The 16487-nt window shown below is 41.2% G+C and overlaps 1 protein-coding gene across 1 annotated transcript in view; it reads right to left on the reverse strand.

Annotated features, from left to right (window-relative positions):
• LOC117500293 (disco-interacting protein 2 homolog C-like) overlaps positions 1-16487 on the reverse strand; it is a gene marked incomplete in the record, with an annotated part of 190522 nt that overhangs the window by 37204 nt on the left and 136831 nt on the right. The window contains 5 exon segments of the mRNA XM_034153108.1: positions 1429-1539; positions 5300-5391; positions 13001-13198; positions 14158-14277; positions 15480-15614. Of these exon segments, the coding sequence (XP_034008999.1) occupies positions 1429-1539; positions 5300-5391; positions 13001-13198; positions 14158-14277; positions 15480-15614 (656 nt within the window).

The following is a 16487-nucleotide window of genomic DNA, read 5'->3' on the forward strand; positions in this document are numbered from 1 at the left end:
AAAATTAAAAAGCTAACGTTGAGCTATAAAGGAACTACAGCACGGTCACATGACTTCATGTCACCACCGCTAAGCTAAAGGCGTCTAATGTTGGGCTATAAAGGAACTACAGCACGGTCACATGACTTCACGTCACCACCGCTAAGCTAAAGGCGGCTAACGTTGGGCTATAAAGGAACTACAGCACGGTCACATGACTTCACCTCACCACCGCTAAGCTAAAGGTGGCTAATGTTGAGCTATAAAGGAACTACAGCACGGTCACATGACTTCACGTCACCACCGCTAAGCTAAAGGTGGCTAATGTTGGGCTATAAAGGAACTACAGCACGGACACATGACTTCACGTCACCACCGCTAAGCTAAAGGTGGCTAATGTTGGGCTATAAAGGAACTACAGCATGGTCACATGACTTCACGTCACCACCGCTAAGCTAAAGGCGGCTAATGTTGGGCTATAAAGGAACTACAGCATGGTCACATGACTTCACGTCACCACCGCTAAGCTAAAGAAGGCTAATGTTGGGCTATAAAGGAACTACAGCACGGTCACATGACTTCACGTCACCACCGCTAAGCTAAAGGCGGCTAATGTTGGGCTATAAAGGAACTACAGCATGGTCACATGACTTCACGTCACCACCGCTAAGCTAAAGAAGGCTAATGTTGGGCTATAAAGGAACTACAGCACGGTCACATGACTTCACGTCACCACCGCTAAGCTAAAGGCGGCTAATGTTGGGCTATAAAGGAACTACAGCACGGTCACATGACTTCACGTCACCACCGCTAAGCTAAAGGTGGCTAATGTTGGGCTATAAAGGAACTACAGCACGGTCACATGACTTCACGTCACCACCGCTAAGCTAAAGGCGGCTAATGTTGGGCTATAAAGGAACTACAGCATGGTCACATGACTTCACGTCACCACCGCTAAGCTAAAGAAGGCTAATGTTGGGCTATAAAGGAACTACAGCACGGTCACATGACTTCACGTCACCACCGCTAAGCTAAAGGCGGCTAATGTTGGGCTATAAAGGAACTACAGCACGGTCACATGACTTCACGTCACCACCGCTAAGCTAAAGGCGGCTAATGTTGGGCTATAAAGGAACTACAGCATGGTCACATGACTTCACGTCACCACCGCTAAGCTAAAGAAGGCTAATGTTGGGCTATAAAGGAACTACAGCACGGTCACATGACTTCACGTCACCACCGCTAAGCTAAAGGCGGCTAATGTTGGGCTATAAAGGAACTACTGTATAGCACGGTCACATGACTTCACGTCACCACCGCTAAGCTAAAGGCGGCTAATGACATATTTGATTTGAAACGTTATTCTAATTTTCATTTGATACACACAATTAATCCGTTCCAACACTCAACAATTATCTTAAATGTGTCAGTATTGGTTTGATTTCTTACCTTCCTGGTCAGTGGGACTTCTATGGGCACAGGGACCACTTCGGCCAGCAGGCAGCCGTAAAACGCCGTCATGAAGGAAGCGGGGTCGTTGTTCGGGAAGACCAGCGCCACCTACAGGAGAGAGGATGTTAGTGTTGTTACACAGGAAATCATAGGTTGCATCCCTGCATTATAAGACTAAAGTTGTATCTAAGATAAACATTTTTTAGACGATTGAAATAGTCACGGGAAAGATCCTTCAAAGATGAGTTTGAGTGCAATATGGTCAGTATTCTTGTTGTAGTGTGTGTGTGCGTGTGCGTGTGCGTGTGTGTGTGCGTGCGTATGTGTGTGTGGATGATCATTGATATGGACTGTCGCCAGACGATGGGTCTTATCAGAGGATAATAAAGCTCAATCTGTCAGAGGAGATCTGGTTAGTGTCTCCCTCCCTCTCTCTCTGTACTGTAAATCCTTTTGATATTGTTTTCTACTCCGTCCACACATCAGCCATCACACTGTTTAACTCTCTAGTATCCAGACTGTCTCTGTGTTTATCTTTCTCTCAGTTTCAGATCATTTCAGTTTAAACCATTGTATTGGCACACTAAGGTCACGTTAAACCTAAAAGAACTGCAGCATATACTGTACAGCAACAAACCTTGAAATCTAAACAAGAGAATGAACTAGAAAAAGGGGCTAGAAAAAGTGAATAAACATCTATTTATTTAACTTTTTCTGTCCACCTGAACTACATCTACCTGTGTATCTTTTACCAACTTGCTTTTTATTTCAATGCACATTTTGTGTCAAGCTTTCAGTGTATTAATGCCAACACACTATTTAATTTAAGGGATTATTTACATGCAGCAGGTCCAACAATGCAGCACTTTTAGTATACCCTAGAAACAGCTAACAGGTGTAGCTCAAACAGAAACAATTAAAAACGGCAAAGATATCACTGTTTTTGACCCTTTTGTTCTAAAAGAGCCTTAACTCTACCTTGTAAGTATACATGTCAACAACCATTGAGCTCTGTTTTGTTTAGAAAAGCGACAACACATAACTTTCTCCTGCTCATTCTGCACATTTCACTACAATCTCTCCTTAAATAATGTCTACTCTATGAAAGCTGAAACATATTTTCCTTTGCATGTTTCTATCCAGCATCAGACCTTTATCTCCTGGCGGCCATGTTGGATCATGTTTGGCTCCAGTTGCATGTTGCGATGATAAGGGTGAACCCCGGCCTAAGTGCAGTTTAATAGTTCCCACATACAGTCTGAGCTAAGTGCCTCTGAGTGAAAGAGAGCGGTGTAATGATGGACTGATGTTGACATGTGCAGCTCTCATTGCAGACGTTCAGGTTTCATATGAGAGCTGAGGGGAAATGACTCGAGGCGGCAGAGAATCAACGTGTCAGACTGGAGAAACACTTCAGTAAGATCAAGGGGAAGTCTTGACTAAAATACCAGTTTCTCTTGAAAGGAGGTTATGCATGTATCAGATGTGCTTTTGTGTGCAGTGTTGTTGGTGGATATATCAAATAACCCAAACTCAACAAACTTTAGGGAAGCCGACAACGAGTTAATTCATTTTAAAGAGGCCCTATTATGATTTTGCTCTCTTGTAGTGTGTTATATAAGTTTGAGTGCATGTAAATGGTCTGCAAAGGCTAATATCCCTGTGTTCCCTCCATTGGGCTCCTTTGTCTGAACATCAGCAGGAGAGGACTCTTTAAAGTATAGACACTACATACTGATATACACCTGAACATCAGCAGGAGAGGACTCTTTAAAGTAGAGACACTACATACTGATATACACCTGAACATCAGCAGGAGAGGACTCTTTAAAGTAGAGACACTACATACTGATATACACCTGAACATCAGCAGGAGAGGACTCTTTAAAGTAGAGACACTAGATACTGATATACACCTGAACATCAGCAGGAGAGGACTCTTTAAAGTAGAGACACTAGATACTGATATACACCTGAACATCAGCAGGAGGGGACTCTTTAAAGTAGAGACACTACATTCTGATATGAACCTGAATATCAGCAGGAGAGGACTCTTTAAAGTAGAGACACTACATACTGATATACACCTGAACATCAGCAGGAGAGGACTCTTTAAAGTAGAGACACTACATACTGATATACACCTGAACATCAGCAGGAGAGGACTCTTTAAAGTAGAGACACTACATACTGATATACACCTGAACATCAGCAGGAGGGGACTCTTTAAAGTAGAGACACTACATTCTGATATGAACCTGAATATCAGCAGGAGAGGACTCTTTAAAGTAGAGACACTACATACTGATATGAACCTGAACATCAGCAGGAGAGGACTCTTTAAAGTAGAGACACTACATACTGATATACACCTGAACATCAGCAGGAGGGGACTCTTTAAAGTAGAGACACTACATTCTGATATGAACCTGAATATCAGCAGGAGAGGACTCTTTAAAGTAGAGACACTACATACTGATATGAACCTGAACATCAGCAGGAGAGGACTCTTTAAAGTAGAGACACTACATACTGATATACACCTGAACATCAGCAGGAGAGGACTCTTTAAAGTAGAGACACTACATACTGATATACACCTGAACATGAGCAGGAGAGGACTCTTTAAAGTAGAGACACTACATACTGATATGAACCTGAACATCAGCAGGAGAGGACTCTTTAGAATAGAGACACTACATACTGATATGAACCTGAAAATGAGCAGAATGTCCTTTTAAACAGATTTTCCTGAAATTACACTCTCCTTTTAGCTCTGATTTTGGTCCCCACCAACCCCTTAAACAAATATCCAAAACGCTGCACTTTGTTATCCAGCAAGTCTCTAATGACACAGAAGGAAAAAGGAATTGTACAGTAATTAAAACACACACCCTTCTGGCTGAGATGCAGAAAAATAACACACACAGTGGCATGGTGCCATTTGTTTTTTACTGGAAATGGAGCTCTAAATACAGATGAAAGAAGGAGAGCAGACACATGTGGGACTATTACTGAATCTTTTTCCACTTCGCTGTGATCCTCTGTTTCATGTGTCGAGCGCGATGTGATGATTATACTGACAGGAGAGGAAGGAAGGGTTACACATGTGTCCATTTTTAAAACATGGAGTCATGGCCATGTGTCGGCCGGGGATTGTTTTGGCCGGTACCCAAAACTCTTGAGAGGTGATATCAGTAAAGCGCCAGTTTTTTTGGTTATTTTACTCGATGTTTTAATGCAAGACGGGAGCAAAGAGACTTGTTAAACAGTCCTTTTATCCGAATAACAAAAAATCAGCTTTCTCATATTTTTTTGTTTTCGTCAGCCTCTGCTTTCATTATGTTTTTAAATATGTTTTACTCAGTTTGTTAGCAACAGAGACACATTTTGTGGATTTTGTTTCACTACAGAATGAAAAGGCAAAGCGGAAAAGACTTCCAACATCTGCACAACATTGCAAGGTAGAAATCTTGATGATTTTCATTCAAATAAATGTTTTTTAAGTTACTTTTTGTCGTCAAATAAGGTAACACAGTGCTGAAAGTATTGCAATATTCATATATTTGCAGAATTAATAACTGAAAGTCTGTGTATTAAATGACCCAGTCTCTTTCTCTTCTCTGTCTTCTTTTCTGCCCAATTCTCTTTAAATTAAACATTTGTTTAGCATTTTAAGAGGTCAACATTTAAGTTAAATGTCAGCCAGGTCTTTAGTTTTTAAAGTCTCAAAGCATTTACATCTCAAGTCAAAGGTTTTCTGTCAAACCTTTAAGCATTCAACCATTAGACACCAATATTTGTCTTAATTTTCTCTGGTTCCCTCCATATCAATCCATCAGTTTTATTTCATTATTGTTTTACGTACCCGGTCTCCAGGTCTGACGAGGGGTTCCTGTTTGGTTCCCAGTTTGTGCAGCAGGTTGAAGGCCACCTTCACACTCCTGGACCACAGTTTTCCTAAAAGTAAATGTTAAGAATTATTATCATGAAACATCACAAAACTAAAGAGAGGGGTTAAAGAAAACCACAATGTTCTTTGGAGAAGGTTAGCAATACAGTGCTGCAGGGATGGCGTATTTCTGTAGTAGACCCTGAAGGCTCCATCTCCCTGGTTCCCTCCAATGGGATTTTTTCATTGGATTATTGGAGAAAATAATACTTTTATAATACTTACAGGTTTTGTTCAGCAGGAAAATCTCCACATATCAACCCCACCTTATGATTTTTGAAGTAAAAAGCGAATGTTGGGCTATAAAGGAACTACAGCACGGTCACATGACTTCACGTCACCACCGCTAAGCTAAAGGTGGCTAATGTTGGGCTATAAAGGAACTACAGCACGGTCACATGACTTCACGTCACCACCGCTAAGCTAAAGGAGGCTAATGTTGGGCTATAAAGGAACTACAGCACGGTCACATGACTTCACGCCACCACCGCTAAGCTAAAGGAGGCTAATGTTGGGCTATAAAGGAACTACAGCACGGTCACATGACTTCACGCCACCACCGCTAAGCTAAAGGCGGCTAATGTTGGGCTATAAAGGAACTACAGCACGGTCACATGACTTCACGTCACCACCGCTAAGCTAAAGGCGGCTAATGTTGGGCTTGATGACGTTTAGTCGTCTCATTTAGACACTCTTTAGCAACCACCATTGTTACATTTACCAGTCAGGTATTTACTGACGTATTTTATAACGTAGAATAAAAATCTCTTTAGCTTGTGTTAACCCCAGACCTTATTACAGGATAACAAACCAAAAAACCATTGACTTTGAATCAAGGGGGCAGGAAGTGCTAAAATGCTGACTCACTTCCGAGTCATTCCATCAAAGAAATTGTGAGGAAACATTTCTGTGTTTAAAAAAAAGAACCTGGCCTTGTTCTTATGATTGCATAATAGAACAAAGGATCACATCAAGAGTTCCCATATGCAAGAAATTACTGCTTTGACACGAAACTCAATGTTAAAACACGTTGCAAGTGAAGGGGTATGGAGATGATCTCATAACAGACTGTGGGGTAATTGGATCCATGTACATCGACATTAGAGGAAGTCATACAGACCACAGCTTTATGTAATTACAGTGATAAAGGCTTTTGGTATCTTGACGAATATATTTAGTTTTTAGACAACTCACGTAATCACTAACCCTAGCTTGAGAACGATTTCCACTTTACAGGATATGTCTGTCAAAGTAACTGCTTCTTAAAATACCCCCTGTGTATTATATTATCTAATCTTTCCGATCAGTTTCATTTTACCCGCCAGGCGAGGTTGGCTCTGCTCATTAAAGCAGCAAAAGCTCCCAACAAAGGAATCAATTTCCATCCTTTTTTTTTTTTACTAATTCAGAGTGGCAGACGCAGATATTATGCATGAGCAGTCCAGCGTGAATTCCTCATTGTTTTTCACACTAAATGAGGTTTTTGTGATGTTTGTCAGAGCTAATGAATTGAGGAAAAGGAGAGCTTTGGGATCCGAAAGAGAAAGAGAGAGTTAGGAGAGAATAACAATATAAATGGACCAACAAAGGCAGAGCAACAGTGACTATAAAGCAGCAGGTGTGACTGCAGTTAGTAAAAAGTGCATTTTGAGATAGATTTATTCAGATATGAGGGTCCCAAAACAGACATTTGTGTGTTCAAAGTGGATCTTTCCATTTAGACTTTATTAGGGATGCCATGGGAGCTTGGAAAGCAATGAAATCTGGCAAACATCTTCTTAGAGGCTTTGATTATTTGGTGGAAAAAGGCCAAATGTAATGACTGCTTAGATCTATTGAAGTGTATTAAAGTAAGAGTATAAAACAGAGAAGATTTTTGTGATTTTGGTCACCCCGTATTTTGTCTTTCTTCAAATATCTGTGCATGCAGCTCAGAAAAGCTGTTTTAATTGTTTTGATCATGAACATGACCTCAATAAATCTTTCAATTTGTTAAGTTGAGGATGTAAGTTAGGCTTAAGAGCTGTATAAATAACATCTAACGCTCTTGTTTTGGGTTTTACATGAGGAAACGTTTTGGATCGTAATAGTGTGAAATGGACGGGAAAAAAAAGTTTGATGCCATGCCACCTTCTGATTGACTTTCACAGTCTAACTCCTTTGACAGAGGGTTTTCTCTTAATTAATGTTGACATTTTGGTCGCTTAGTACCAGTTGTACCTCGCTCCCCCCCTTGTGACACTTCTGGTTCCAAAAACCAAGAAGACGATGGCTAAAAACCAAGATGGCGACCGACCAAAGGCTTCAAAACAGCGGTCCAAAGGCAATGGTTGGGTTCATTTCCTTATATACAGCATATGACTGACACACAAGTAGTGAACCACTTTGCTGCAGGTTTCCCTTCGCTCTGATTTGCAGAGGTGGGAAGTAGTGGAGCACAAATACTTTATTACTGTACTTAAGTACATGTTTCTGGTATCAGTACTTTACTCCACTACTTATTTTTCTGACGACTTTTTACTTTGACTTCTTAGATTTTGAACACAAATACCTGTACTTTCTACTTCTTACATGTTGAACCCAAATACCTGTACTTTCTACTTCTTACATGTTGAACCCAAATACCTGTACTTTCTACTTCTTACATGTTGAACACAAATACCTGTACTTTCTACTTCTTACATGTTGAACACAAATACCTGTACTTTCTACTTCTTACATGTTGAACTCAAATACCTGTACTTTCTACTTCTTACATGTTGAACACAAATACCTGTACTTTCTACTTCTTACATGTTGAACACAAATACCTGTACTTTCTACTTCTTACATTTTGAACACAAATACCTGTACTTTCTACTTCTTACATGTTGAACCCAAATACCTGTACTTTCTACTTCTTACATTTCCCAAACAGGCTGGTTCCTTTAGTTTGAATGTGTGTTTGGTGGCGTGATCATTATTATTTAGAGTCATTGCGTGCCTATTGATTTGAACACGATCCGTGTATCCATCATTTCCTGGTCTTCTCTAAAGAAGAGGGACCAATGAAAACGTTGTCATGTTGCCGTTGTTCAGCATGGAAACATTCATTAGCTAACAATGACATTATTGTTCTATTAATATAAAGGGGGGTCAGGTACTCTTTAAAACAGCTGCTAGTTATGGGTACTTTTTACTGAAGTAGTTGTTACTTAAAAGTTCTTTACTTTTACTTGAGGAAAGAGTCAGTCCTTCTACTTTTACCAGAGTATTTTAAAACACGAGTATCTGTACTTCTACTTGAGGAAAGGATGTGTGAACGTTTGCCATCTCTGCTGATTTGCAAAGATCCTGTGAAAGCAGGTCATGATATAAGTATGAGTATCGGGATAGAAGACCTTAAAAAAAAACATGGATTGCAGAGAACTATTCTTTCTCTATGTTCAGAAATAACTGCAGTGACCAGACACATATTTTGGATGAGGATTCCTCTTTCAAGGACAATTCAGCAGTGAGAGTGGGAACCCTGTTGCTGATAACCAGCCCCTCCATCTGGAAATCATGTTTAACAATCAGAGGAGAGGATTCCTGCTGTGTCTCCCCCGCTGAACTGCAGAGACATCAGAGCTGTAATCAGAGTGCTTTTGTGCCGAGTCTGGTCCTCTTTCGTTTTTTAAAGGATGACGTTACTCGACCGACCCATGAAAGGCTCGCCCAGCAGCAGCCTTTTATCCTCTGAAACCAAAGAGAGGAGCAGCAAACGGCCCAATCATCGAGGTTAATTTCATCTGAAAAGGGTGCTTTTGTTCTGAAATTAGATATTCGCCGCTTTCAGAGCAGCAGCTACTCTCGAGAAAACGACTTTGAGAACAAAAACGGGTTCGTTTGTGAGAGACAGACGGTCAAATACTGACCCAGTGTTTCACAAAAAGACAACAATACAGCACAATGTTTCACACAACGCCAGAGCAAGTTCAGATAATGCTTTTTCTCTCTAAGGATTATTTAACATTGTTAGAAATGAACCGTTTAATCCTTTCAGTTTGTTTTTTGTGAGCGTGATTACAACTTCAACCTTGGAGCCAAACGAATGGACACTTTTTACATTACATTACATTACATTACATTACATTACATTACATGTCACTTGTTAGACGCTTTTATCCAAAGCGACTTACATACTGTGGACAATCCCCACAGGAGCAATTTGGGGTGAAGTGTCTCAGGGACACAACGACATGCTGGGTGTTTCTCAATCGTGAGTAAAGCTGCTTCAGAGCCACTATTTCAAGCATACTACGTCATCGAGTGCCGCCGAAGTACTGTTCCAATCTCCAGCATACTTGGAAATCTACCGAGCCCGGCGTACTCCGTTTGGAGAAATATCGAGGCTGCACATGAGTAGACTCCGCGGTCTTAAAATCCCCACAATGCTTTGCGCACGGACCAATTTCCCAAAATCTGTGGCGGAAGATGTAAGGCGGGGCCTCTCATATGACGCACACCTGCACACTTGCTAGCCTGTTCCACTCTTTGTTTTCCAAATGTCAGGAAGTATTCTTGACTCGCTTCTGAAGCAAGATGCTCGGCAGACATGTGCTACCAAGCAAGCGTACTCGCGATTGAGAAACACCCGCTGACTGCAGTGGGGTTTGAACCTGTGACCCCCTGATCCCAACACCAACGCACTAACCCACTGCACCACACGCCTCCCTGACTTAACTGAGTTTGTTGTTGTTTACTGACTTCTGTTGTATTTTGCAGATTGTAAATTACAATTAAAAGATACAAAAGCGGGAATAAGGAGATGTTTACGCTGAAGTACTGTACATGGTATTTATTATTTTCTTTTAGCTTTCTACCATGGTCATGCATTGGTGGGTAATCTTCACATTTCACTGGTAATTGTTTATGTTCGCACCACCAGATACCAAAGCAAATTCCTTGTATGTGTAAACGTACCTGGAAATAAACCTGATTCTGAATCTGATGTGTTTTGGAACATTTGTGTTTTTATATTTGCATCACTTTTGAAACGGCAGCACAATTCTCCTAAAGGAAATGTTTTTGACCGTTGTAGCGTGACAGCACCTGTAGCCGCCGCACTGTCTTATCTGAAAACTTGAATTGTAGCTCACAGAAAACACTTCAAACAAAAGCCAGAACACACAGAGGACGAATCAAAGAGAAAGATCAAAACACAACATGCAGATTGTGAAAGATGTGTGTGTTCTCCTGATCCGTACGGAGACACAAACGTCTTCATCGATTACGTGATTTCCTCCTAGATGAAAACCCCAGGATCAAAGCTGCCTGTGACACTCTGGGACTGGGAGAAACTTTGTTAACAGTTTCTCTCTCCTGTCGATTATCAGAGGGTTATCTGCAGTGCAGCGCCGCCAGGGTTGAGCTTAAGGACAACGGGAGAATTCAGTATTAGAATTCTCTCTGAGGAAGACTCGACAGGAAGAAACAAAACAAGTTTGTCCTTGTCGGCCGACATCAAAGGGAGAGACGCTACAGGAATGAGAGATGAAGAAAGATAGAGATTCAGAGTCAGCACTGCACACACACAGTCCCTCACCATGTTGTTGCCTTACTTGTGGGGAGGGGGGACTCCTGAGATATGAAGACATTTCACAGTCTGGTGAGCACACATCGCCTCATCATCGCTGCAAACACACACACACACACACACACACACACACACACACACACACACACACACACACACACACACACACACACACACACACACACACACACACACACACACACACACACACACACACACACACACACACACACACACACACACACACACACACACACACACACACACACACACACACACACACACACACACACACACACACACACACACACACACACACACACACACACACACACACACACGTCTGTTTTCCATCAGGTTAACACCTTCACAAACCATAGTTATGGTATCCATGATGTGTCGTTACCATTGTGAGGAGTTATGATCCAGCGGCTTCTTTTGCTGCCTCTGTTGCCATCCTTTAATCTCCTATTGCAATGGTTTTAATCTATATGTAATCTCTTAAATATTTAATGGTTGAACAGTTCATATTTTGAACATGTGGTTCTTCTGTAGCAGAGCAGCTTTCCTGAAATGTGTTTTTCCTCACACGTTGCTAATGTGTTAGCGCTCTGTCTGGCTGCCAGTAGAGGAATCATCGTCCCACAGCGAGTGTTAAACATTGTTTGGTTCCTCACTTAATCAACCTGAGAGAGCCTCCTTATGTGCAGACAAAACAGAAGCAATGTGGAGACAAATCCTCCAGTATTCATGAAGTCCAATGCAGTTTGTCGTATTGGTTAATATGCTGCAACAGTGCATTGAGACCTGGCTGATCTGAGGTCATGTGGAACAAAAACGACTGGATGATTTGTGTTGGAAATCTCAATTGAGACCCATTACATGTTGGCATTGCAGACTCATTACGAAACACAGCCTTCAATTTAAAAAACAAGGACAGACTTGATGAGGAGATGATGCCCATTTCTAGTAATAACGCTCTTACACACACACACAAACCCTTTCACACACACAAACACTAACCCTTTCTCACACACACACACACACACACACACACACACACACACACACACACACACACACACACACACACACACACACACACACACACACACACACACACACACACACACACACACACACCACACACACACACACACACACACACACACACACACACACACACACACACACACACACACACACACACACACACACACACACACACACACACACACACACACACACACACACACACACACACACACACACACACACACACCTGTAGCAGTGATAATTAAAAGCTGTCTGAAAGCTGGCATCAGACATCTGATCACATTTGTGATGTTGTTTACGTCTTTCATGATCACATAATTACTCATTTCGATCAGTATTTTTTTCGATTTGCTAACGGTTTTTAAATGTATTACATTTTTGGGAAAGTTGGCTTATTTTCTTCAGTAGAAACAAAAAGAAAAAGTATAAAAATACTCGTCTTTAAATGCAAATACTTTAACATTTCTTCCTTCAGCTGTAAATCCCCCAATTTCACAAAAGGTGGTACGGTCTTAATCATAAAAAAGAGGGAACTCTACAGCAATAATTATTACAACAATATCTAACAAAAAAAGCACCAAAATAGTGAATTATTTTTGAAAAAGTAAGAGTGTAATGAGCTGTGTAACTCCTAACCTCTGTGTAGTTAAGCCTCTCCTTTGCTCAGGATTAACGTACAGATGATACACTAAAAGTATGGTTCATATATCGAGTTTTAGTACAAATAGCACAAACAGCAATAATTACAACAATATTTAACAAGAAAAGCCCCAAAATAGTGAGTACAAATGGACAAAGTAAGACCATATTGAGCTTTATGTGTGTTAGTACAAATAGCACAAACACCATTGTGTAATTGAGTGCCAGATCTGGAATAAAGACGGTACTATGAGTTCAAACTGATTAAGATTCCCCGCTGCAGTTCCAGTCTCCACCTGAAGACCTCCAGTCATTTATACAGGTGTATATATATATATATATATATATATAATCCCCCCTCTTACCGTATGTGAGCAGGTAGAGGGGCTTCCCGTTGGTGTCCATGGTGGTGAGGCAGGGGGCTTTGGGGGAGATGGTGCCCCAGCGCTGCAGCGCCGCCTCCAGGGAGGGGGGCCAGTTGGTGACGACCCCCAGCTGCTCGCCCTGCAGCGCCTCCATCTGAGCCCCCTCTGCTTTGGGCTGGTTGGGGTCCGGCTGCTGCACTGAAAACGGGAAACACAGGAGTTTGTACAATTTAAAGATGGCTGCCGGTGATGATGGCTGCCGTGTCTTTGGCTTCCCTCCTGACAGTTTCACCCCACAGGCCATAAGACTGTTAAACACCGGAACTTTTGAAACAACATCCATAACATTCATCTGTTTACAACTCATATATATCAATATTCCAATTACTTGTATATAGACTATTCTGCACTATGTTATCTGTTTATTGTGTTGCACTGTTGGAGGAGCATGTGACCTAAGTCAGTGACATATCTACACTAGCTATGTACACATGACAATAAAAGCCTTGAATCTTAAGTTTATTGGACACAGGACTGTTGGAGGAGAACCATGAGAGGAGTTTAGATACGTTGGTATTATACTCGTCCCATTGTGCCATTTGCACGTCTTTGTTTTGCTTTGAGTATATTGGATGCAGGACTGTTGGAGGACTTTAAATTTTCAGAACAAAACCTCTGTTGATTTTTAAGGCAATAAAACCTTTGAATCTTTGAAAGTTTTTACATTTCAGACGATTTAAGCCAACCAGCATATTCCAGGGTGTATATTGAGATGCACAAACACGCCACAGACACAAATGTGATCATAACCAAGTTTCTCGAGTTTGTAAACTCACTTATAAATGCAGTTATATTTGAGTGAGTTGCTATAAGAACGTATTAACCATAGAATACCTTTCATTTGTAGGCATAATCATTTTAACACATGCTCTCCTCACAGTTAAGTCATGAATAATACAAATGTCAGATGTGGAGATCATTATCCAGTATTTCTACATATATACAATATCGGAGTACTTCCTCCATCACTCCAACAGTCAATAATCAATCACCTAACAACATGAGGTTATTTACTAAAGACAAAATATAGATCTTTTGTTAAAGGTGCATCAGACTTTTACGTTTCAAAATAAAAGCATGATGTTTTTTTGTTTTACCTTCAAGGAGTTCCTCGAAGTCGTCGACAAAAAACTCTCTTAATGGCGGTCGCTTCGGTCGCTTCAGAGTGTTGACGAGCTGCTGGATCTTAGCTGAGACTCTGCTGCTGACGGGAACACCTGCACACACACACACACACACACACACACACACACACACACACAGGATCAGACTCCTAATTGAGCTTTCCCAGGTGTTGAAGTATCCGTCACTTTCCTCCTGATTGGATCTTTTTCATCCACAAGTTTTAAATCTACATTAAAGTGTCACGTTTCTCTTCCAATGAGCAATTATAACGGAGCCGACCGCTAAACATGACACTGAGGTAAAAGCAGCGTATGAGAGGAGGCCTCACTTTACTCTTTCATTAGGGCTGATTTCACTTCAGAGAGGAGGGATGGAGGTATGAGAGGCAGAGAGATGTTTAAGCAGGTGGGAAAAGCTTGGTGAGTTTAAGATGAAACTGAGGGTTTGTAAAAAAGTCCATAAAGAAAAGTCGGGGTACTTTAAAACTCTGTAAACGCACGTTTGCCGTGGCCAGCAGCAGCTCATTAGCATTTAAAGCTACAGACACAGCATCAGCTTTTGAAACAGGGCTGAGGGGATTATGGGACACTGCAATCATCTGTTTTGTACTTCAGCCAATCAGAGACAGGCTCATATCTGAGACCTGTAATATATTGATGAAAAACAGTATGATAGGGGACCTTTAACATCATCACACTTTCTGCTGCCTCATCTCCCTTTATAGGAAGAAATATGGAACTATAAACCAGCAGAGTCAGTCATCTCTGAAGAGTCTGCAGGAACGTATCTACACTAAGAGGATGATAAGTTAGTCGTAACAGGACTTGATCAGACATGAATAGACTCTCATGCAGGCCGACCTTGTTACGAACACTTGTTCAAAAGTGAGACGGTCTGAATGTAGGAGCCATTGTATGGGTGTGGTTGGCATGTCAGTTTATTTATATTTATAGTGCAATATTATCTTGAACACTTGGTGGTGGGGGTTAGCTGCACCGGGTGTATAAAAGGGGTCATACGTGAGCGGAAGAGAGAGGACACAGGAGGAAGAGCACACCGATCTATAGATGCTCACAGATACCACAACCATTGACAGAATCATTAAACCTTGGTAATGTAAACTCGAAATAAACATCATTCTAAACTGCACCAAAGGACCGGAGAGCATCTGTGTCTGCGTCTGGATCACTCATAATCCTGTGAAGTAATGGCACAACGAATATAGGATAGTGGAACAACAAAGTTGCCATTACACTGATAACTATATATGAATGGGTCCCCAGCCGCGACTCACCGTCTCCGGTCTCCATCAGCTCGGCGTTCCCGTATTTGGGCGTCTGTCTCTGTCCCGGCGCTCGCTCCACCTGGATGCCATCGCCGGACGAGTTGTTGGTGTAGCCGGTGACATCTGGAGGAGCAGAGTGGTTCTCTGGGGGGAGAGAAAAAGGACATTTTTTGTATTCTACCATTTCAACAATTAGACATCCGAAAAACAAACAACATGTGTAGAAACGGAGGCAGAAAGCAACGTTTATACGGAGTAAGCTCTCCTGTTAGTCATCCAGTTGCAGGATGAAGAGAAAAATGATAATTCCGTAATTAAATACTCACACAGATAAACACAAATCTATATATACATACACATATGTACACATATACATACATACACCCATTTCCTATTTGTATGTAAACTATGATGATTAAGATATAGTCATTAGAATTATTATAGTATTTATAATTATAATTATTATCATTATTGTTATTATCATTATCATATAATCATTTTTTTTAAATCAATTTTTAAGTTAATCCAAAGGCACAATGACCGGGAAAACTTCTACTTTTACTCAAGTACAAGATCAGAGTACTTCTTCCACCTCTGTCTATAATTGATGTTGGGATAGGGTGATTGGAAACACGAACGCTCAGATAAACCAGCAGAACCAGCACTCACAAACTGCCACGCTTGAATTGATCTGAAACCAAAACCCAGACTGTATTTCCATCAACACACACCTTCCTTAACACATGGTTTTAAGGTTGTCTCTCCACATTATTTTGTGGTGCATTCAGATTGTGTTTCAGTCTGATGTTTCAAAGCTCTAACCATGCCTCAAATTCCTCTTTAAAAAGGGACTCGGTGTTGGACAACATCAAACAGTGTTTACTGCCCGATGGAGTCTTTACTTTGAGTGGTCAGAGCATGAAATGATGTGTGTGTTGAATCTAAAAAGGAATGTGTGTGTGTGTGTGTAGACTGATCTAATGTGTACTCTCCATTTGCACCCAGTCTCAATCAATT

Source organism: Trematomus bernacchii, unplaced genomic scaffold, assembly GCF_902827165.1.
Source record: "Trematomus bernacchii unplaced genomic scaffold, fTreBer1.1, whole genome shotgun sequence".
NCBI classification, from domain to species: Eukaryota; Metazoa; Chordata; class Actinopteri; order Perciformes; family Nototheniidae; genus Trematomus; species Trematomus bernacchii.